This window comes from Sinocyclocheilus anshuiensis, unplaced genomic scaffold (assembly GCF_001515605.1).
Source record: "Sinocyclocheilus anshuiensis isolate Anshui unplaced genomic scaffold, SAMN03320099.WGS_v1.1 scaffold210, whole genome shotgun sequence".
Classification (NCBI taxonomy): Eukaryota; Metazoa; Chordata; class Actinopteri; order Cypriniformes; family Cyprinidae; genus Sinocyclocheilus; species Sinocyclocheilus anshuiensis.
The window spans coordinates 735,531-758,094 of NW_015547666.1; the positions used below are offsets into that span (position 1 = coordinate 735,531).

The window sequence follows — 22,564 nt, forward strand, 5'->3', positions numbered from 1 at the left end:
AGATCGACACCTCCTCTCCATCCGGGCAGTACATGTACCCGGACGCCTGAATTACGGCGCGGATTTACTGTCGAGGGGCAGGGTAATCCACGGGGAGTGGAGATTACACCCTTTGACAGTCAATATGATTTGGAGTGTATTCGGCAGGGCGGAGGTGGATCTCTTCACATCAGCAGAGAACACTCACTGCCCGCTGTTTTATTCACTGACACACTCTCCCCTGGGAGTGGATGCACTAGCTCACAGCTGGCCGAAAGTACGCAAGTATGCTTTTCCTTCAGTGAAACTTCTGCCTCGCTTTGCAAAATCAGAGAGGAAAGGGAATCTGTTCTGTTAGTGGCACCGAAATAGCCCAATCAGCCGTGGTTCCCAGAACTGGTGGAGATGCTGGTAGAAAAATAGTCCCACTGAAGAGAGACCTCCTCTCTTAAGCACAGTTAACGATATAGCATCCAAATCCAGAGTCATGGAGCCTTCATGTCTGGCCGCTCAACGGGGCTTGCCAGTAACAGATGCACTTCCTCAGCGCGTGTTGAACACTATCTCTGAGGCTAGGGCTCCTTCCACTAAACGTCTTTACTCACATAAATGGAGAGTTTTCACAAAATTGGTGCATGTCGCGGGTCGAAGACCCATTCAACTACCCAATACCAATAATTCTTGCCTTCCTTCAAGAGCAAAAAAAAAAAGAGGTAAAAAACGATATAAATACTGTTCAGTTTCTTGCACATACCGATCGTTTTGTGTCTTTACACATCAATGTATCGTCACGAGCCGCAGGGTTTAATTTGGTTTTGTTTGTGTATGTTTTTCTGACTCTGAAAAACGTGATTCCCATTCACTTCCATTATATGACTGATAGACTGCAACGGTTTGAGTTAAAAATCTTCGTTTGTGTTCTACTGAAGAAACAAAGTCACCTACATCTTGGATGCCCTGGGGGTAAGCAGATAAACATCACATTTTAATTTTTGGGTGAACTATCCCTTTAAGTTCAGTTTTATAAAGTCTGTAACTTAATACAACACAAAACAACATACATATGCATAAACATGACTACATACAATTACATAACTTCAAGTTCACATTTTCAGAAGAAATGCGTTTACACCAAACTGAAATTCATTACCTCACAAGTTGAATTTGATTTGTGAATATTAATTGTGTGACTTTTAAATTCAATATAATGACATAACACCTAATTTAATGGCTGAAAGGAAGATGTCAAGATCTAGTCAAACAATATTTAAACAATATGTAGCGTCTGGACCAAATCAATATTCACAATACTATAATATATATTCACATAAATATATATATAGTAGTATATAATAGAACATAAATAAATATATAAATACATATATACATATATGAGCTATTTGAAAAACAAACAATATATAAATACATACATATATAAAATATAAATAAATATATAATAAATATAAACATAATATATATATATATTATATATTATTATTATTTTTTTATAAAAATAGCTTTTATATATATATATATATATATATATATACACACACACACATAATTTTGTTATTTACATTTATTATACTGTATTTATTATAAATATAAACATATATTAGAGCTATTTGAAAGAAACTAACAATTTATAGGTAAATATATAATAGAATATCTATAGCAATTTAAATAAATAAATTAATTAATATTCTTTTTTTTTCACTCTTTACATAAAGAGGATAAAGGGTCAGTCACATTTAACAGTACACAATAAAGAAAAGGAAAAATATTTTTAAAATGTAATTATAAAAAACACTTGCCAAGTTTCGAGAAACAGATTTTTGTATTCACAATTATAAAGAAATGTTTGTATTATGAAGTTTTAAAAAAGGTAAATGTTTTTTTTTAAGGTGGTGTTTACAAAACAATTTTTTTGTTGTTGAAAACTGTAAACATTTGATGAATTTTTGGCCTTTCATTTACACAACAGTGGAGTTCTGGGAGTCTGAAACAAAAACATTTGAAAACAGGTTTCAAAGTGCAAGTATTTAAAACAATGACGTTATCACCTCAGCAAATTTGTGACGAAATTGTGACGTTGTGCATGTGTATTACGTGTTCCGTTTATAGGTATGTGCGCAGACTCGTAGTGTTTCTTTACAGTCACATCGCTAACTACATCTTCACCACCTGGCATGCATTATACAGCGTCTAGTAGTTTTCATGGATCTGCGTGAACAAGAATCGTTTTGACAGCGTTGTTGTCTGTACACAAAACTTTAAAAAAAAAAAACACTAAGGAAAAACCTTTTTGAGGAGTGATTTTTTTCAACCTTGTCTTGGCCTTAATCTTATTGTATCTTATCTGATAATTTGAGACTTATTGACTTTGTCCTTGTGTAATGTACAGTTCAGATATGAAGACTCACTTGTAAGTGACTGAATCAAATAGGATAAGCAATGCACATCATGTCACACTACAGGCTGTTCTTTCACACACTTCCTCTAACCCTTTCTTTATGCATCAGTATAAGAAACCTGTGCGAAATCTCCTGCACGGTAAGTGCTTTGACTGTACCTCATCTTAATTTTTCTCTATGTTGTTTGGACCACATGACTTTGGCGGTCATACCATATAACAGACAGTTAAAGGCACAATATGTAATTTTCGCCGCTAGAGGGCGCATATTCAAAACAAACAAAGAGGCAAAGGCGTAGTTTGATGACGCAGTGACTGAGTGTGGACTCATGGGAGTTGTGGTCTTCATCCCCACAGTCGATGCAATCCGACGGGACTCGGGCAGAAATCATGTTCATGGATGAGCTAATGATTTATTAACGTAGTAGAATGAAGCAGGGTGAGGCTGAAAGCCATCGAAGTGAAACGAGGCGCTGAACGAGCGCGACACATGGCTGGAAAGCAGCGGAGCTTTTATTATGACACAGTCGACCGCTTCCGCTGCTTCCGGTCGTGCGTATGTGGGGTAAAGCAGTGCTGTTTTATCATACTAGATACATTTGAACGTTCTGTTATTATGCTACTCTGTGCGGTCGTCACCGGTCTATTAAAACGCACAACAAATTAAAGCGTCTTTGGTGTTTCCATGTTTACTACAAAACAAAATCGAGGGGTTATGACGTCATTGGCAGGCGACACAATGACACTATGGACACGGTCCGTGCCACTAGTTAAAATTGCTTATTTCTCTGGATTTAAACATTCTTCGAATCATTTGGGATACTGTAAGTACACAAGTCAGCAAAATATATAACACTGTTCTAGTGGTTTTTGGATATTTTAATAAAAAAATCTTACATATTGTGCCTTTAAGCTTGGAGTCAAAGACACCAAGATTTTTTTTTTGCTAAAGTGTGCATATTTCTGGAGAAGGACCTCAGAATCCTCCAGAAGAATCACCGCTAAAAAGGCTGAAGACAAGACTGAGTTTTCTTTACTTTCATACAACATGCAGTGAGAATAAAAATAGGGCTTAAAATAAAACCCTGAGGCACACCACAGGAAAAAAAGCACAGGAGTAGCCGAATAGTTACAAAAACTGTCAGGTCATTTGTGACAAGAAGATCTGCAATATAGACTGATGACCTAGGCAGGGAAAAACACTGTTATCCCTCTTGTGGGTAGAGGCTGTGCAAAGGCAGTGCTCTTAAACATCATTAAAGTTATATCAAAATACAGAGTTATCAACCAAAACTATTTACTCCGGAACAAATAATAGATTTTTATTTTACTTAATCCCAGTCTTTCAATTGAAAGTGTTTATGGGCATGTTCTTTGTAATCCTACAGGATTTAGAGGTAACTACCATGTATAGAAAGTAGCTATTTTTCACTTTTTTTATTTGTTAAACACACATTTACACACATTTCCATAATCAGCATATTTGGATTAGAAGTGTTCATACAATCAACAGATGTCAGGATAACACACTTAAAGCTTATCAAACATGATAAATGAAAGTTCAAACATGCTTGCTGGATACACAAGAACAAATTAGGTTTGTTCTGACGTGTCTCATGTGTTCTCATATCTCATATGGTTTGTTCTTGCGCTTCAAGCAAGTATGGTTGAGCTTCTGTTGACCATATTTGAGGTGCTTTATGTATGTGCGTTGCCGTTGATGTTATATGTGATTTAAAGCCTAAATTAAGTTTTTGGGTGAACTATCCGTTTAAAGTAAAACAAATGAATTAAAGATTATAGCTATGGAAATAAAACAATTTCATTCAGTCACCTTGTTTTTATTAACAAATATCATATATCGCTATATCACATGCACACAGAACCATAGATTTTATCTGCAATGCTGAGTGATAGACCTGCAGTCTTCATTTAGGCTGATCGGATAAATGATGAGAACGATGATTTAGGCGTACCTGTAAAAGACAGAGATAGATCACACTTCAATATTCAGTACAGCTTTTCAACTTGTTAAATCATGCTGAAATCCACCATAAAATCACCAAAATTACTTCCTGTAATTTATGTGTCCTTACTGAATACATCTTGGTAAGTGAACCATCTGTTACTTATTCTTTAGAATAATATCATTATTAAAGATATAGATTTAAAAAAATGACAAGATGTTAACTGATGGACTGGAGTGGTGCGGATTATTGTGGTTTTTATCAGCTGTTTGGACTCTCTTGGTTGACACGCCTGTTCAGCATCGCATGGGAATCAGTGCCTGGTGATTAGCAGACAGGTGTGGTGGGTTCAGTTTCTAAAGAAGGGGACTGCAGGGTGTGTTCCAATTATAGAGGGATTACACTCTTCAGCCTGCTAGGGAAAGCCTATGTCATAGTGCTAGAAAGGAGAATGCGACCGGTTGTCTCAGACCAGTGGACCAGCTTTTTACCCAGGCAAGAATCCCTGGAGGGGGCATGGGGAGTTTGTTTATCCAATCTACAAGTGTCCTGTGGATTTGGAGAAGGTTTATGTCCATATCACTTGTAGGGGCCACTCCGGTAATATGGGGTGCCAGAGTCACTAATGCATGATATCCAATCTCTACACAACTGGTGTAAAAGCTGTGTTCGTGTTCTCAGCACTGTCAAGCTTGTTCCCAGTGAGTGCTGGACAGTGCAAGCATGCCCGTAGCCAGCAATGTGATCACCGAGGTCCGGACCTCGGTAACATTTTTCATGTTCAAAAATAAACATTTGCTCTCTGAATAAATAGTTTGCTGATTAAAACTCCTCATATGAGTGTCTGCATGTAAAATTCAGTTTAGACAGTTTGCAACAATGTTTAGCGTCCGTGGTATAAAAATGATCTCTGCGAGACGCTGGCGGAGTGAACGAGGCTTGAGGGCGCAGCCTCCACTGTGTTGCCAGATCCTGCTATTATAGGCGTTTTTGGACTTGTATTTTCCACTTAATTTGACACTTTAGAAAGTTAATAAAGTGGGAAGTTGCAGTTTAGTCAGTGATATCTTTATCTTATTTGCAAAATATTTGTAAAAAATTTGGTTTATTTTTTATTTGGTTTTTATAGCAATATCAATACTTGTAGTAATCAAAAGAGCCATGGACAGGTTATTGCCGACAGGATACCACATTCGGTATGGCAAACGCAAAAAACATCATGCTATTATCTATTAGAAACGTTATCAACGTTATCAAAAACAACAGCATTTAACACTAGTACACAGATCTGTAGAACAAGTAGGTTACAGAACAAAATGAAATACACAAACACTAGCCATGAAGAAGTCTATACCATTTCATTCAGTATAGTCGTTAAATTTTAAACCTATAGTAAAGTATTAACAAATTCTGATGCAATAAATATCCTATGGTATAACAGTGTTCATTCCTCCAAAACAGAGAAAACATCGTTCACAAACATCTACATCTCTGTCTCTTTTAAAGTGTTTAGTGTACCCTGTTGAAAAAAACAGCATATGCTGGTTAGGTATGTTTTGAAGCATGGCTGCTGGTTTGAGCTGGTTTAAGCTGGTTCTTAGCTGGTCATGTGCTGGTCCTAAGCTAGTCCTAAGCAACTAGCTCCTGCTCAGGACCAGCTTAAACCAGATCAAGGCCAGTTTAAACCAGCTCATTACCAGCAGCCATGCTTCAAAACATACCTAACCAGCAAATGCTGGATTTTTCAACAGGGTATATAATGAGTTGTATTTGTAGGGGTTATTATAGCTTAACCCCACACCAGACCTCACTAATTTTCAAACCCTGGCTACAGCCATGAGTGCAAGGGCTGTTCCTTGTCACCGATCCAGTTTGTGATATTCATGGATGGTATCTCAAGGTGAAGCCAGGGGTGGTATTTGTCCAGTTCGGGTGTCTCAGGGTGGCATTCCTGCTTTTTGTGGATGATGTCGTCGTGATGTCTTCATCAGACTGTGACATTCAGCAATTATTGGGCGATTTGTGTCCGAGTGTGAAGCAGCGGGAATGACGGTCAGCACCTTCAAATCTGAGGCCATGGTTCTCAGCCAGAAAAGGGTGGATTGCCTGGATTGGGTAGGGCGTGAGTTGCTTTCCCAAATAAAGGAGTTCAAGCACCTCAGGATCTTGTTCACAAGTGAGGGTAGATTGGAGCATCAACAGATGGATCAACAGGTGGAATGGTGTGACGGCAGCAGTAATGCGTAATGTTGTTGTACCAGACTGTCGTGGTGAAGAGAGAGATAAGCCTGAAGACGAAGCTCTCGATTTGACCTATGGTCATGAGCTCTAGGTAATGACCAAAAGAATGAGATTCGGGTACAATGGGTTCCAGTACAAGCTGGAGGGATTATATCTCTCGGCTGGCCTGGGAACGCCTTAGGATCACCCAGTCCCTGTCCTGGATAAGCGGCAGAAAATGGATGGGTGGGTAGATGTTTGGACTCCCATTCATTGGCACCAATTCAGAGGACCCATTGTTGAGCAAGTGGTGTGATGCTAAAATTCTCCAAATCTTTTTCCATGAAGAAACAAACTCATCTACATCTGGGATGGTGCAAGGGTGAGTCCATTTTCAGCAAGTTTTAATTTTTGGGTGAACTATTCCTACTTAGTCATTGTCGGGTGTAAAGAAGGCCAAGGATTTCCACAGAATACACTGAAGAATTGGAAATTGCACACATGCTTAGTCTTTTGTGTATCTACTACATTGTACTGCCTAATTCTGCAGATTTTCCCCCAATTCACTGCAGATGAATTAAAAGAAAGCACAGTTCATCTGGACCTGCTCATAACAAACTATTTATATTTAATTGGTTTGACTAAAAATAGCTTTTCTTGTTTTCTCTGTGTGGGACATTGATTAAAACAGTGGAAGACAACTCTAGGCTTTATAACCTTTTATAAACTGATTTCCTGTGGTGCTTACCGAAAAAAAAGATTTTTCAAATCCAGTGAGTTCCCAGATTTAAATCCAGACTGATCAACCACAGCAGTGATGTGAATGTCATAGCTTTGTCTATAAAAGAGATTTACAGTTAGACAAAATGTTGTTGCAGCAAGGTTGCATTCTACTACCTGTATATAGTCCTGACTAAAGGTTCATTAATGCTTCAAATTAGTTTGTAAACAAATACAAAAGATGGATACTTTGAAGAAGCTGCAATATAAGGCATTTGTGATTTATTTAAAATTTCCCTAATTCTGTTCCAGACCAGTCTGTGTGTTGTTTGGTGACATGCAAAAAATTACTCTTTGGCTGTTTGAGTACAAGAAATTAATGTATATTAAGATACTCAAAATTCTTTTGAAGCAAAATGGAATGCAAAAACAATATTTGTTATGGTTTCCCATTAACATCTCCAGTAGTTTACCCTGCTACATTTTACTTCCGTGTTCCAAACCCAGAAATCTTATGTACCGTTCGTCATATGCATGAACAAAGTTAGTCGTACCTCTTGTTTGCTATTAGGTGAACCCGTCCAGATAACGTCTGCCCCATTTTAGCAAAGAGAGGGGTCTGCAGAAGACAGCGTACCTGATACCATTGAGTCAAAGGCTCATTTGGAGCAGTGGACAGCCATACTGTCATCCTGTACAAAAAACATTATTAATACTTTCAAGCATGTTGTCTTCATGCACCTTTCCTTTCATAATTGTGACTCTCACCTTGAGCCAACAAAGGCCACATCAAACCAAAAAGCAAGTCCATGAATCAGCCCTGACTGCAGCAGTTTGAAGACAAAAGGAATTTCCAACCTGTGAATTACATACATTCACTACAGATATTAAGACACTGTTCAGTAACAGCCATTCCATAAGTTTGTCTAACCTGAAATCAACCACCACTCTCCAGAAATATCTTAACATATTTACTAGAAAAGTTGCTAAAAACACATTGTATTTTGGCAGTTTTATATATTGACAAAGGTGCACTTATTTTTGGCACTGCTAAGAATGCCAAATACATTTACAGTGATGTGCACTGACATATATGTTATAAACTGAAAATTAAAATGGTGAATTTCTTAATAGACTTTTCCTAAAAATGTGCATGCTACTGGTGTGCTTGAGCTTGTAATTTCTGCATGCTGCTATATTCTTGAACTGTCATTACCGGTGTAAATCTTCTTCTTTTGCCTCTAGAAAGTTGATTGTATATTTCACAGACCTGGCCATGAGAACCTGCATATCGAATGTGTCCTGAAACACAAAGACATTAAGACCTTCTCTGACAACGTTATGATGCAATCAGAGAACCAGATTCATGGATGCTGTAAATGTAGTAGTCAGTGTATGTAGACTCACAACTATTGGCTGTCTGAAGAACTCATCCACAGCAGAAGAATGAAGCCCACTCAAGTTCACACCATAGAAACATCTCTGATTCCTGGTGAAATAAAAAAAAAATTCAAACATGTTTCCAATAACTGTTATCTTGAGATCATTTTTAGGGCCATGGTTCACAACATTTTTGACTCCAGTGCCATCTTATTTTGTCCCCCCACCCACCATGTAGGATAATATGTTTCCTGCATTTTACAATTTTAATCTGTGAACACTCCTATTTTCTGTACATTAATAGTGTTTTCAGACTTGTAGATGTTTGCTTTGGTCTGAAACAGTGACTTTAATTGTTAAAATATTGCATTCTTTTGCATTTTTAGGTAACACTTTATTTCAATAGTCCACTTTAGACATTTTACTAACAGTAAGCAACTTTGCAACTACATGTCAACTAGCAGTCATTAGAGTATTAGTAGACTGTCTGCTTAATATCTTCTAACACTTTATTTTGATGGGTCAACAACATACAACATACTGACTATCAGAAACTTTGCAAGTATATGTCAACTTATTCTACTAACCCTAAACCTAACCTAACAGTCTACTCTGAGAGTTAGTAGACATGTAGTTGCAAATTAATTAGAATTTGTTGACATGTAGTTACCAAGTTACTTATAGTTAGTAGAATGTCTAAAGTGGACTATCGAAATAAAGTGTAACCCATTTTTATAGCTGTCGTGTTTTTCAACTGTGATAACTAATGTGCTCATCCACAGAATCTGTCACTGCTGTGTTTTATGTAACACATTTCCCATTATAAATTGATACTGCTTGATTCATTGATCTGTTGGGTCGCATTACTTTCTCTCCACATCTGGGCTAAGACCACCTCCTTCAGGCAATCTCAGACCTCATATTTTGGTGAAGATTTGAGTGCAACTGCCATGAACTTAAGCCTAAACCATGGGTGTCTAAACTCAGTCCTGAGGGGCCAGTGTCCTGAAGAGTTTAGCTCCAACTTGCAAACCTGCCTGGAATTTTATAGTATGCCTAGTAAGACCTTGATTAGCTGGTTTGGGTGTGTTTAATTAGGGTTGGAGCTAAACTCTGCAGGACAGGGCCGTCCTTGACCAAGTTTGGACACCTCTGGCCTAAATGAACTGAACCAGTGGCCTAATGGATGGAGAGTGCTTGTAACCTGAAGGTCACGGGTTTGAGTCTCAGGTCCGGCAGGGATTGTAGGTGGGGGAGTGAATAACCAGCGCTCTCTCCACCTTCAATACCACGACTGAGGTGAGACCCTTGAGCAAGGCACCGAACCCCCAACTGCTCCCCGGGCGCCACAGTATTGGCTGCCCATTGCTCTGGGTGTGTGTTCACGGTGTGTGTGTGACCTGGATTGGTCAAATGCAGAGCACAAATTCTGAGTATGGCACACCATACTTGGCAACACGTCACTTCACTTTTCACTTTGAAAAGTGTCTGAAAAACACACTCTAACTGAGCCAGGTGTGTAAATGCCAGAAACTTTTGAATTACAGACATTTTCAGGGCTTAATGTTCTTCAAGGTTCCCACTCTTTTTTTAAGTCATCATGAAACGGAACTTGCGAGTAGTCTTTTCTTCACTATTGTGACATATATCTGAGTGAAACTTTTACTGGAATGTATGGTGGGATTTCAACCTTCGCCGGGAGTTTGATTGACAGGCGATCTAACCAATCACAATGCCGAATCCACCATTTTGTCTGACAAACAACCCAAACAGGAGAGTTAGATTAACATCAGTGAACTATGGTGTATTGTCGTCTTTCCACAGTTGAGACAACATAACTCTAATGTTCATACATGTTTATTTCATGCTATAACTAGTAGTAAAGAGGAAGAGACAATCTGTTCACATGCCACTTGAACTGAGGCGCTTGCGTTCTCACACATCATCATGCAGTGAAAAATACATCGCAGAGCAAAGAGGACACTGACAATGCGCTGACAGACAACACAGAGCGGGTTACTTTTGGTATTAAACAAAGTCTCAGCTTTCAAATTTTGTCCTTTTTTTTAAAAATTCAAACATTAAATATTATTTTTGGGGCTCTTTAATGTTACAGATCACTATAGGGCCTTTCGCACCGCGGGAACCTTTTCATAGTACCAGAACTAATTGTGGAACTACCCACTCCATCCTCCTGTTGTTAATTATGTTCTTTGTTTCTGTTGTTGAACGCTGCGCACAAATGACGTCGCTGTCGACCGGCTTACGTCACTTCTTAGTACACACTCTCGGTGCGAATGCAACCCTTTAAATGGTACTGGGAAATAGTTCCCGCAAAATCGTCCCAGTACTTTCGTACTGTACATTTAGTTCTGGAACTAAAGTGGTGCGAAAGGCCCTAATAACTGCTAGTTATAACATGAAATAAACATGAATGAACATCAGAAGGTATGTCGTCTCAACCGTGGAAAGATGTCAATACACTTGTGATGTGCAGATGGCGGTTATATCCGCGGGCCCCACGGGTCGGGTAATAAAAAAATACATTCTAATTAATTGCAGGTGGGTCGCGAGTGGATGAGATAAATAATTAGTGATGCAAATATTTTCTAAAATATGAATGTGCTGGTTAAAACCAGTTAAACTCTGCGGACCCGGATACGGGTCCAAAATCGTGCATTTTTTCATCAGGCAAACAGACACACATTTCATTTTTGTGTGTGTTCGCCTGTTCGGGAAGTTGCAGTGACAGAAACAGTGACATTCCAGATAAAGTTTGAAGGGAGTAAAGCCTGTGTTTATGCTATTATGAAAGTGTAGGCTATAATCTGGCCAAAGAAGAACTTTTGTTTTATAATTAAATGTTCATTTAAAAGCAGCCTACTATCAGTGTATTGTTACCGTTGCCCTCACAGCTCCGACGACGTTTTGCTCCATCCCAGATTTTGGGATGCTTCAGAAACGTTCAGCGGCACGGCTGGTATAAACACAAGCATTGACTAGAATGGCCGCGATCAGCTCCGGTGGCCGCGTCAGAGCCGTAATGCACCGCAGACATGTGCATTGATGTGCAGATCAGCTCTAACGTCACTGAATCTGCTGTTAAAAATGAACCATCCATTCATCATATCATCATGCAAAACTAAGAATTAGAATCATTGTAATGTGACGATCGGGTGCGGGTCGGGTCAGTTATCTAAATTAGAGAAAAATATAGGTGCAGGTAGGTGGCGGGCGGATAATTTATTTGAAGCAGCGGATTCGGGTGACATTTGAGCTCATCCGCGCATCTCTACAATACACCGTTTACAAGTTTGACTCTACTGACGTTAATCTATTAGCTTGCCTGTCTGGTTTGTTTGTCGAACAAAATGGCGGTTTCGGCATTATGATTGGTCAGATCGCCTGTCAATCAAATGCAAAGGGTGCTAAAACCATGGTCATTGGAAAGTCAGCCTAGTTGTTTATGATGTTTATGATTAAACATTAAAAGTGCAAATTAATTTTTTTTTATATAACGATGTACACAGATAAATCATTTATAATAAATACTTTAACACTGTATTAAAAAAAAACACAATTGTAATTTTTATTTCATGGTGACTTTAATCAGTGAATTTGCATGACTTGTTCCTGATTTAGTGGATAAGGATTTTTTAAAATATCTTTTCACAATTTTTACCTGATAAAATATTTTAGAGCTTGGAATTAAAAAAAATTAAAAAATTAATATATATATATATATATATATATATATTATAAAAACGCCCATGGTGTTTGAAGATTTTGAAGATTTTGATGACATTTTCAGGTCTAGAACTTAGATGATTAAAATTAGACTAGCTCATATATCAAGATTTTCCAAGACTGTGGGAACCCTGGTTCTTCAAAGACAAAAAACAGTTGTTGAGGGGGTTAATTAAAATAAGAAAGACATATTTTAGTTGTTCTAGCTCATTTAAATGCTTGTCTTGTCTTATTTCTACATCTTGAGGCCCGTTTGGACGTTTGTAGAAATACAAAGTGGGCCCCTGTTGAGCACCCTTGTTTTAGAGGAGTGGTTTTATCACTATGGAAACCAGTGGGTTTCGACAGGAGGAAAGAACAATGTTAAATGCTAATAAAATACAACTATACATATATTATACAATGGCTATCAAGAGAGAATCTTTTTTTCCCCACATATTGGTGCAGTTCTGGTATAACCAGCCAAAGCTTAATGTCATTCCCAAAAGCTCAGAAGCTCTACACCTTAAGCCAAAAAAGAGATCTAAGTTTCAAAGCTCTACAGATGAACATTTCATCATGTACCCACTGCAAAACATGAGACTTTTCTGTTCTAACACAAATATTGGGTGTTCAACTTGACATGACACCTGGTAACATTATCTGTCATAAACTCCTCACAGTCATTCGAGTTTAACAGCACAGACAGAGAGGAGTGAGCTCTGTGCCATGAGTCAGGTTTTGGATTGAAGCACAGCGTTTTACAGCACCGGGAAGCTGCTTGGCTTCAGTTTGGTCACGGCACGGTGCAAGTACAGTGCAGGCATGTGGGCGGTGGGACCATTACTGTCTTTCCATGCTAGCAAACCACAACCCCCTGTGGGCCATTGTAAAATAAACCATCATGGATGAGGCTGTAAACATTCAGTGTGATGCATTGAGAGGTCTGTAGCAGCATGTTCATGTGTACTATTAAAGAAATGTTCCATTTGTGGAAAAACACCCATTCCCGTAGATAATAATTTTGGTTCATTCCTAAGTTTTATTTTGCAGAGCCAAAAAATGTTTACAGTAATACAGTACATGAGCCAGTTTTTGGGACGGCCTAAATACATAGAGTTCGTACTTTTGTTAAAGCCCTTTTTTAAATTATGAAACAAATGAATTATTCAATAGTTTATCGTGAAGCTGTAAAATCAAAAGAGTTATATGCTTTATCATTGTAAGTTAATGTAAGATCATGTTTTTTTAGGTCTATGAACATATGGTTATGTGTTATCAATGTTTGACTTTTTGCAAAGCCCCACCACCAATCCTCCTTTAGCCACTTTGGCATTTTATCATTCAAGCTTTTGTTCTTTTCTAATGTACACCACTGTTCAAAAGTTTGGGGCAACAACATTATTTAATGTTTTTGAAAGAAGTCTATACTGCTCACCAAGGCTGCATATATTTGATCAAGAATACAGTAAGAACAGTCATAATATTTAATATTATTACTATTTAAAATAACTGTTTTCTATGTGAATGTATTGTAAAATGTAATTTATTCCTGAATTTTCAGCATCGTTACTCCAGTCTTCAGTGTCACATGATGTTGTACTGCTTAATATTTTTATGGAAATGTGATACTTTTTCAGAATTATTTACTTATTACCGTCACTTTTGACCAGTTACATCTTTGCTGAATAAACATTAATTTCCATTAAAAAAACTTACTGACCCCAAACTTTTGAACAGTAGTGCAGAAGAATCAGTTTCGATCGTAAATAGTAATTGAGGCCTCTTTTCAGTGTGGAGTAAGCATTTGCCTCGACTCTGATTCACAGATATCAGCAGATATGTTGCTTTGAGATGTCACACACAGAAGTGTAATCTGACATTGGTTTAACTTTAGTCAAACGCTCTAATGCGTATTTGTGTTTGCTTTCTGGAGAGTGTCAAAGGTTTCTATTTACAACGTTGAGCAATGCAGCCAATCACAGACATATCTGTTGATTTCTTGAATGCAATGGCCAGAAGCTTTTCAGTTAAAATCCACTCAATACTCAAAACACCTGAGTTTTTGTACAGTGTTGAGTTCTGTGCACTCGTGCGAATCCTCTCATTGTGTAGATATGATGCAAATTGTGCAGTTTAGAGAGCTTCATCAGTTATAATGGAACTTTGTGAGATCGCGGTGAAGTGGAGTGACAGCTTTTAGTGATTATAAAGAGAGCGCTCTGTGCACTTTATAGGCTATATACTGTATAATCCATTCAGAATTTGAACAAAAGCCTCATTTTTCAAGCTGATAAGAGGAACAACGGCCATGTTGCAAAATGTCAGGAATGACATCCGCAAATAAATGCGGGATTCACTCTCAAAATTGCATATAGTGCATGATGAACCATTTCTATTTATTTTCATTGTCCACATTCATTGTAATTGCAAGGAAGTAGGGCTGCAAAACGATTAGTCGCGATTAATCGATTCTAAATAAAAGTGTATGTTTACATACTATATGTGTGTGTACTGTGTATATTTATTATGTACAGTGCCTATAAAAAGTATTCATACCCCTTCATTTCTTCACATTTTGCTGTTGCTGCCTTATGTTAAACTGCTTTAAATAACTTTTTTTCCACATCAATCTACACTCCATACACCATACTGACAAATCACCTGCAGAGTACCATCCCAACCGTAAAGTGTGCTGGTAGCAGCCTCATGCTGTGGCTGTTTTTCAGCAGCAGGGACTGAGAGACTCGTCAGAGTAGAAGGAACGCTCAGTGCAGCAAAATATAGAGATAGCCTTAATGAAAACCCAGTCCAGAGCATCCAGAACCTCAGACTGGGCAGAAGGTTCACCTTCCAACAGGACAATCACCCTAAACACAGAAATAGTGGCTTATAGACAACTCTGTGAATGTCCTTGAGTGGCCCAGCCACAGCCTGGGATTGAACCCAATCAAATATTTCTGGAGAAACCTGAAAATGTGTGTCTGCCCCATCCAACCTGCCAGAGCTTGAGAGGTGAAGAGATGAGGAGAAGAATGGCAGATAATTGCCAAATGCTGATGATCAAAGCTTGTCGCATCAAACCAAAAAATACTTGAGGCTGTAAAGTTGCTTCAGCTATGTACTGAGTTAAGGGTATGAATACTTATGCAATGTACTTATTTCAGTTTTTTAAATTTTTAATAAATTTACAAAGTTGTGACAATTCTGTTTTCGCTTTGTCATTACGGTGTATGGAGTGTAGACTGATGTGGACAAAAAAAAGTAATTCAAAGCAGTTTAACATAAGGCTGTAACATAAAACGTGAAAAAAATGAAGGGGTATGAATACTTTTTATAGGCACTGTATATATAAATACACACACATCTATGTATATATTTAAAAATATATATTTATATGTATTGTATGTCTTTATGGACACACTTGTATATAATTTATATTATATATAAATTAGTGCTGTCAAACGATTAATCGCAATTAATCGCATCCAAAATAAAAGTTTTTGTTAACGTAATATATGTGTACTGTGTATATTTTTTATGTATATATAAATACACACTCATGCATGTATATATTTAAGAAAAATATGTTATGTTTATATATTACATTTATTTATATAAAATATAAGTTAAATTAATATAAATATACATGTAAATACATGTGTCACAGTTATGTTCTGTTTCTGTCTCCACATTTCCCTGAGTTCCCTTGTCTATTAGTTTCCATGGTTTTTGATTAATTAGCTCCACACCTGTGTCAGTTCTCCCTAATGACCTTTTTTAGTTTTTAAGCCCTGTGATTTGCCCTAGCTCCTTAGTTACGGTATTGATGTTGATATTGTGTTTGTCTCCTGCCTGTGGATTTATTATTAAAAGGACTTTGTTTATTTCTTCTCCTGCGTTGTGTGCTTTCCATAGCTACACGTGACAACATGTATATATTTTCAAAATATATACTGTATGTGTTTGTATTTATATACACACAATAAATATATACAGCACACACACATATATTATGTAAACAAAAACTTTTATTTTTGATGCGATTAATCGCGATTAATCATTTGACAGCACTAATATAAATATAAATATTTTACATATAAATCTAACATATTTTCCCTTAATATATACATGTATGTGTGTGTATTTATATATACATAATAAATATACACAGTACACACACAGATAGTATGTAAACATAAATGTTTATTTTGAATATATTAATCGCGATTAATCGTTTTGCAGCCCTACATGGAAGACATAAAAGAGGTGAGTAATTGATAGACAAGTTTAAATTTTTTTGCGGTGAACTATTGCGTTTGACTACCGCTGCCCCCTTAATACTTTACTAAATGCTAGGCAACGTGAAGTCACACAGTCCATAATGAACAGATAACAGTTAACAGCTGGTCCTTTTGGTAATTTCAGTATATCGGGCAGAAATATCCAAACGTTCTCCTATCATTCATCGACCTTAAATATGGCTTATCACTTAAAATTAAAACATGTAAGTATTAGCAACTTCACACAGCCACTCGCTACTGGCCTCACAGACACTAGTTTATTAATAAATAATTAAAACATCTTGCTGTTTTTTTCCAACACACATTCATAGTCATTACTTTTGTCGGTGCTTTGCGGCAAGCTTTATGTGTGCGCTTGAATAGGCCAGGGGCGGACTTACCCATTAGGCAAAGGTAGGTGACCGCCTTGGGCCCCCAAAAGCCAGGGGCCCCCTAAAATGCTTTTCATATATGAGATGTGCATTATGCGCTGACACGCGAATGGTTGCCGTTTACGGTGTTTATTACCACGACAACCGTCCGAGTTGAACGTACTTCTTGTGTATTCTGCTTGAAGGAGATGAAAATATCATGCATCTGATTTTAAAGTTTATAATTAGACAGCCTTTGCACACAGGCTTACGATGGTAACTCATCAGCGGACTTTCCTCATCAATATAGACTATATTTTTTCACACTTTTCTCATTCTCATTAATTCAAGGTTTTATATGAATGAATCTCTGAATGGAACCAACTGTCTTCAGAAAAGTTTTGATGGCATTTTCATTTTATCTGATAAAGTAGCGCTTATGAGAGGAGCGCTGCTTTGTTTACAGCCGTTACCGGGGAAACCGCTATATTTCTGATGTTCCAAAAGCGCCTCCTACTGGCAGAGAATCAATGTTCATTTTCAATAATCCAGTCTGTAGTTTTTGTTCAGACCAATGCGAAAATCCACCCACATAACCACGTTCTGGGGCCCCCAATTCACTAAATCCGCCCCTGGAATAGGCTATATATTAAAGGCTCATTATGGTTTAGTTTCTCCATCAGTATATATTTAAATTATTAAATTAATATAAATGTGCAATTAGTTATGGACTAATGGATTAAATGAATGACGTAGAAAAATCTTTAGTCCTATATGACACTGGTAGATCTCTTCAAACCATGCATAGGCAAAAAAAACTTAAAAAGCAGATGTTATGTTTCCCAGATGTCCAGATGTTCTTTCTATGAATGAAAATTGCAGGTTGGAGAATTGCTACAGTATAGAAGGCAGGAGTTGTTATTACCAGAAGTGGGAGCGAGCGTGATGCTCCATGTAGAGTTGTTCATCAGTGAAAGGAGCCAGATGAATGTCACCCTGAGTCGGGAACATCATGCCTGGACAGTGATAGAAAACCAGTACAACTAATAACCCATAACATTTGAACACAACATATTTCATATGTGTACAGGGAAATGTGATGACTGTTGTCGGATGCACAGACCTTTGGGTTTTAACCAGTTTTTGGCGTGCAGATAGCTCTCTAACATCCTCTCGTTGAGGAGCATGTAGCCCATGGGCTCTGAGATGATCACATCCACCTTCTCTGGGCAGCAAACTTCCTCAATCTTTCCTGACAAAACTGTGATTTTGTTGGACAAGTTATTGGTTTGAACTAGAATCTGAAGAGACAAGAATGACAAAACAACTTAAGCTTTATCAACAACATCTCGTTCACGGTGATGCATTTATAATGGAATACTATGGGGCAATATCTTGCACCAGAATAAACATCAAAAAACACTTTTTTTTTTAAGTAGAACCACAAGATTATATGCTAATGAGACTAGTGCATCACTACTAACTGTGTAAAGTTATATTATAAACTTATAAGTTAAAACAAAACTTAATATTATAAGCCATTTACACTGACAAAATTACAGGAATTGTGTCAGTAACACATAGCCAGTCTACAAATGAGCTTACAACTTGGATGGCTTACAAATAATTTGTATGGAATTATATGAGCAATTAAGTGCCTAACAAAAATATGAGCATACTCATGTGATTTATTTATTTATTTGCTTATGTATTTTTTTTTAAGTACTTACTATTGAAAGAATATACTTTACATTCAGTTCACACACTTTTATTCTTTTAATGTTTTCAGGCACTTAGGTACATCTTAATTGCAATTAAATGAAAATGTATTATATTTTAAATTTATATTAAATGCAGTAATGTTATTTCATAATTCGATTGTCTTTAAAATATTTTTAAAGTTTACTGTCAAATGTACTGACAAACATTTATGGCAAACTAAAATAAACTTTAATGTAATAATTTCTATTTTAAAAAAACTGCCATGTTTTTAAATATATTTGTAATTACACATTTGTAATTTTAAGGTTGCTGTTTTAAAATAGGCAGCATTAACTTTAAACTTTAAATGGAAAATTCCTTACAAGCACTGAGGAAAAGTTTAAAAATATGGGTCTGATTATCACCCTTGCAAACTTACACAAAAAATTCCTTAGTAATCTCTTTTCTAAACAAAGGAAATAATTTAGAGATGAACAGTTAAAGGGTTTGTGTGTTATATTTGGAACTTTAGTTGTATAAATCAGATGTGGCAATAGAAACTCAAACACGTGGTAGTAGTCTACAAAATACTACAAGAGTAACAAGAGCTTTCCACTAAATGAGAAAAATAGCGCTATTAGCACTGTTAAGAAAGCAGTCTTTAACCATGAAAACACGTGTCCTTGCCCACTATGCAAGTTTCCGGGCCAAATCTGTCTTAAAGTCATTTAGCAGCCAGAATGTCATGCATTCCAGACGTGCAGGAAAGATCCTTCTGAAGCACTCTTGAAGGTGTTGCCCTGTGAAATGTTCCAGAAAAGTTGTCTCGGCCTGGTAGTTTTTCCACAAAACCCATAGCCCTGAACTTCATGCCAAATGGGTGTGACAGCACAGATAGTGATGAGTGATTTATCATCCTAGCACATCCAACAGCTGGCCAAAAAACACATATGTCCTCACTGTGCACTGGAAGCTCTTTGCAATAGATTTACCCATGGAAATCTGTCATTTATTTAACAGGAATAGTTCACCCACGAAAATTTGCTAAAAATGTAGTTTGTTTCTTAATTTGAACAGATTTGGAGAAATGTAGCATTGCATCAGTGTCTCAGCAATGGATGCTCTGCAGTGAATGGGTGCCGTCAGAATGTTACTTAATAATCCACAAGTAATCCACACCACTCCAGTCCATCAATTAATGTCTTGAGAAGTGAAAAGGGTGTGTGTTTTATAAAGAGATCACTAAGATTTTATTTTTTTTTTTTTACTTCAGGTTGTTGCTTCGGGATAAAATACAAGTCCTCTATTCATAGTATTGCTTTCTCCAGTGAAAAAAAGTGGTCTGGTCTGAATCAGGAGAGAAATCTGCACAGATCAAACACCACTTACAAGTGAAAACAGTCCAAAACAGCAACAAGCAAGTAGATTTTGGGCATGGACTTTTTCCCCGGAGGAAGTGTTATTATGGACTCGTATTTTAGTATAAAATGACAGTTAAAAATGTCTTAATGATAGGTTTGTTTTCACTTTTCACTTCTCCAGACATTAACTGATGGACTGGAGAGGTGTTGATTACTTGTGGATTATTGTGATGTTTTTATCAGCTGTTTGGACTCTCATTCTGACGGCACCCATTCACTGCAGAGCATCCATTGCTGAGACACTGATGCAATGCTACATTTCTACAAATCTGAACAAACTCATCTACATCTGGGATGGTCTGCAGGTGCATAAATCTTAAGCAAATTTTTGGGTGAATTATTCCTTTAATTGCTACAAAAAAAATCCATAGAAAAATGTAAAGGTACTGGCAATTTTCTGATTATCAGATTTTCCAGTATTATGATTAATTAGTTAATTCACCCAAAAATGGAAGTTTGTCTTTATTCCCTCCATGTCATTCCAAGCCATATGATTGTGATTCTTCCATAAAACAAAAAAGGAGACATTTTGCAGAATGTTCATTCAACTCTTTTTCTTGCAATAAAGTGTATGGGAAAAGATGCTGTAAAAAAGGACATGAAGGAATCATAAAAGTAGTCTGTGTGTGATCCAACTTGTCTAAAGGCTTACAACAACTCTGTGTGAGGAACAGACCCCAATCTAAGCCAAACCCAAACCTTTATTTTCGGGAAAACACTCATATTTAACTTTAGTTTGTGTACATTCAGATTTGCATGAAGATCTGTCACTGATCAGTGCTGCAGAATGGCTCTCATGTGTCTCATAGCTGACATTTGAATATGTAGAAGTGAGAATAAGATTTGAGAGCCACGGTAGTAAACAAGATTTTGAGCAGGAGAATTACATTTCAGTCTGTTCCACACACAAAGATATCGTATGACTTCAGAAGACGTGCACTATACTGCATGAGTCTCACAGACTATTTTTTATAATACTTCTAACACATTGCATGGAAAACATCCTGCTAAACACGCAGAGCATCCTTTGTGTTCCAGCAAGAAACTCATATGTGTTTGAACTGACGAGGGTGAGTAAATCATAAATAGGATTGTGTGTACTTCTGCATATTTGGCCACAGAACTGCCCTCCACCGCGTACACTTTCTTAGCCCCGGCCTGGACGGCAAAGAAGGACAATATCCCTGTTCCACAGCCCACATCCAGAACCACCTACAAACACATGAAATACCATACGAATAAAGGCTTCAGTTGAGCTACTGCAGAAAATTAAGAAAACAAACACACCAATTATATATTTCGCTAAGACTTTCATTTTTTTTAATATTAACGGTGCACTCAGTAACTTTTTTACAATTATTTATTTGACAAAGCCTTTTATCTAGGCTTTTTACCTTTATATTATAGTGTTATAGAAAAATGTGACCCTGGAGCACAAAAGCAGTCTTAAGTCGCTGGGGTATATTTGTAGCAATAGCCAAAAATACATTGTATGGGTCAAAATTATTGATTTTTCTTTTATGCCAAAAATCATTTGGATATTAAGTAACGTATTAGTAAGTAAAGTATGTTCCATGAAGATATTTTGTAAATGTCCTACAGTAAATATATCAAAACTTCATTTTTGATTAGTAATATGCATTGCTAAGAACTTCATTTGCACAACTTTAAAGGCGACTTTCTCAATATTTAGATTTTTTGCACCCTCAGATTCCAGATTTTCAAATAGTTGGACAGCTTATTTACTCAGCTTTCAGATGATGTATAAATCTCAATTTAAAAAAATTGACCCTTGGAAAAAAAGACCTGTTGTGTTCAAAGTGTGATGCTGATTGCTATCTTTAGTCTTGTATAAAAAACAAGAAGAACTTAAAAACAGGAACAAAATGTAGCCACAGGTATGTTTGCGCACTTTGGTACAACAGGTAATAGACAAAGATGTCATACCGTGTCAAAAACTTTGATAGCTTCCTATTTTATTCATATGTATGTTCCAGTGACACTGCACATGATGTCACACAAAACAGACCGCAACTGCTCCAGATTCAACTAGTTTGCAAATCATATACAGTGGCATGTGAAAGTTTGGGAACCCCTTGCAGATTCTGTGAAAATGTGAATAATTTTAACAAAATAAGAGCGATCATACAAAATGCATGTTATTTTTTATTTAGTACTGTCCTGAGTAAGGTGAGTAAGGTAAAAGATGTTGACATTTAGTCCACAAGAAAAAAAAAATAGCTGAAATTATTAAAATAACCAAAATAACCCGTTTGGGATGCCTTGGCTCTTAATACTGTGTGTGGTCACCTGGATGATCTACGACTGTTTTTTTTTTTGTTTTGTGATGGTTGTTCATGAGTCCCTTGTTTGTTTTGATCAG

The 22,564-nt window shown here is 36.9% G+C and overlaps 1 protein-coding gene across 1 annotated transcript in view; it reads right to left on the bottom strand.

Moving 5' to 3' along the window:
• Positions 1-7,323: 7,323 nt before the first annotated feature.
• carm1l (coactivator-associated arginine methyltransferase 1, like) overlaps positions 7,324-22,564 on the bottom strand; it is a 29,722-nt gene continuing 14,481 nt past the window's right edge. Inside the window, exons 6-12 of the mRNA XM_016504957.1 lie at positions 18,183-18,360; positions 17,985-18,075; positions 8,707-8,788; positions 8,516-8,601; positions 8,068-8,157; positions 7,854-7,991; positions 7,324-7,417 (exon numbers count right to left, since the gene is read on the bottom strand). Coding sequence (XP_016360443.1) covers positions 7,324-7,417; positions 7,854-7,991; positions 8,068-8,157; positions 8,516-8,601; positions 8,707-8,788; positions 17,985-18,075; positions 18,183-18,360 — 759 coding nt within the window. The remainder of the gene's footprint in view (positions 7,418-7,853; positions 7,992-8,067; positions 8,158-8,515; positions 8,602-8,706; positions 8,789-17,984; positions 18,076-18,182; positions 18,361-22,564) is intronic.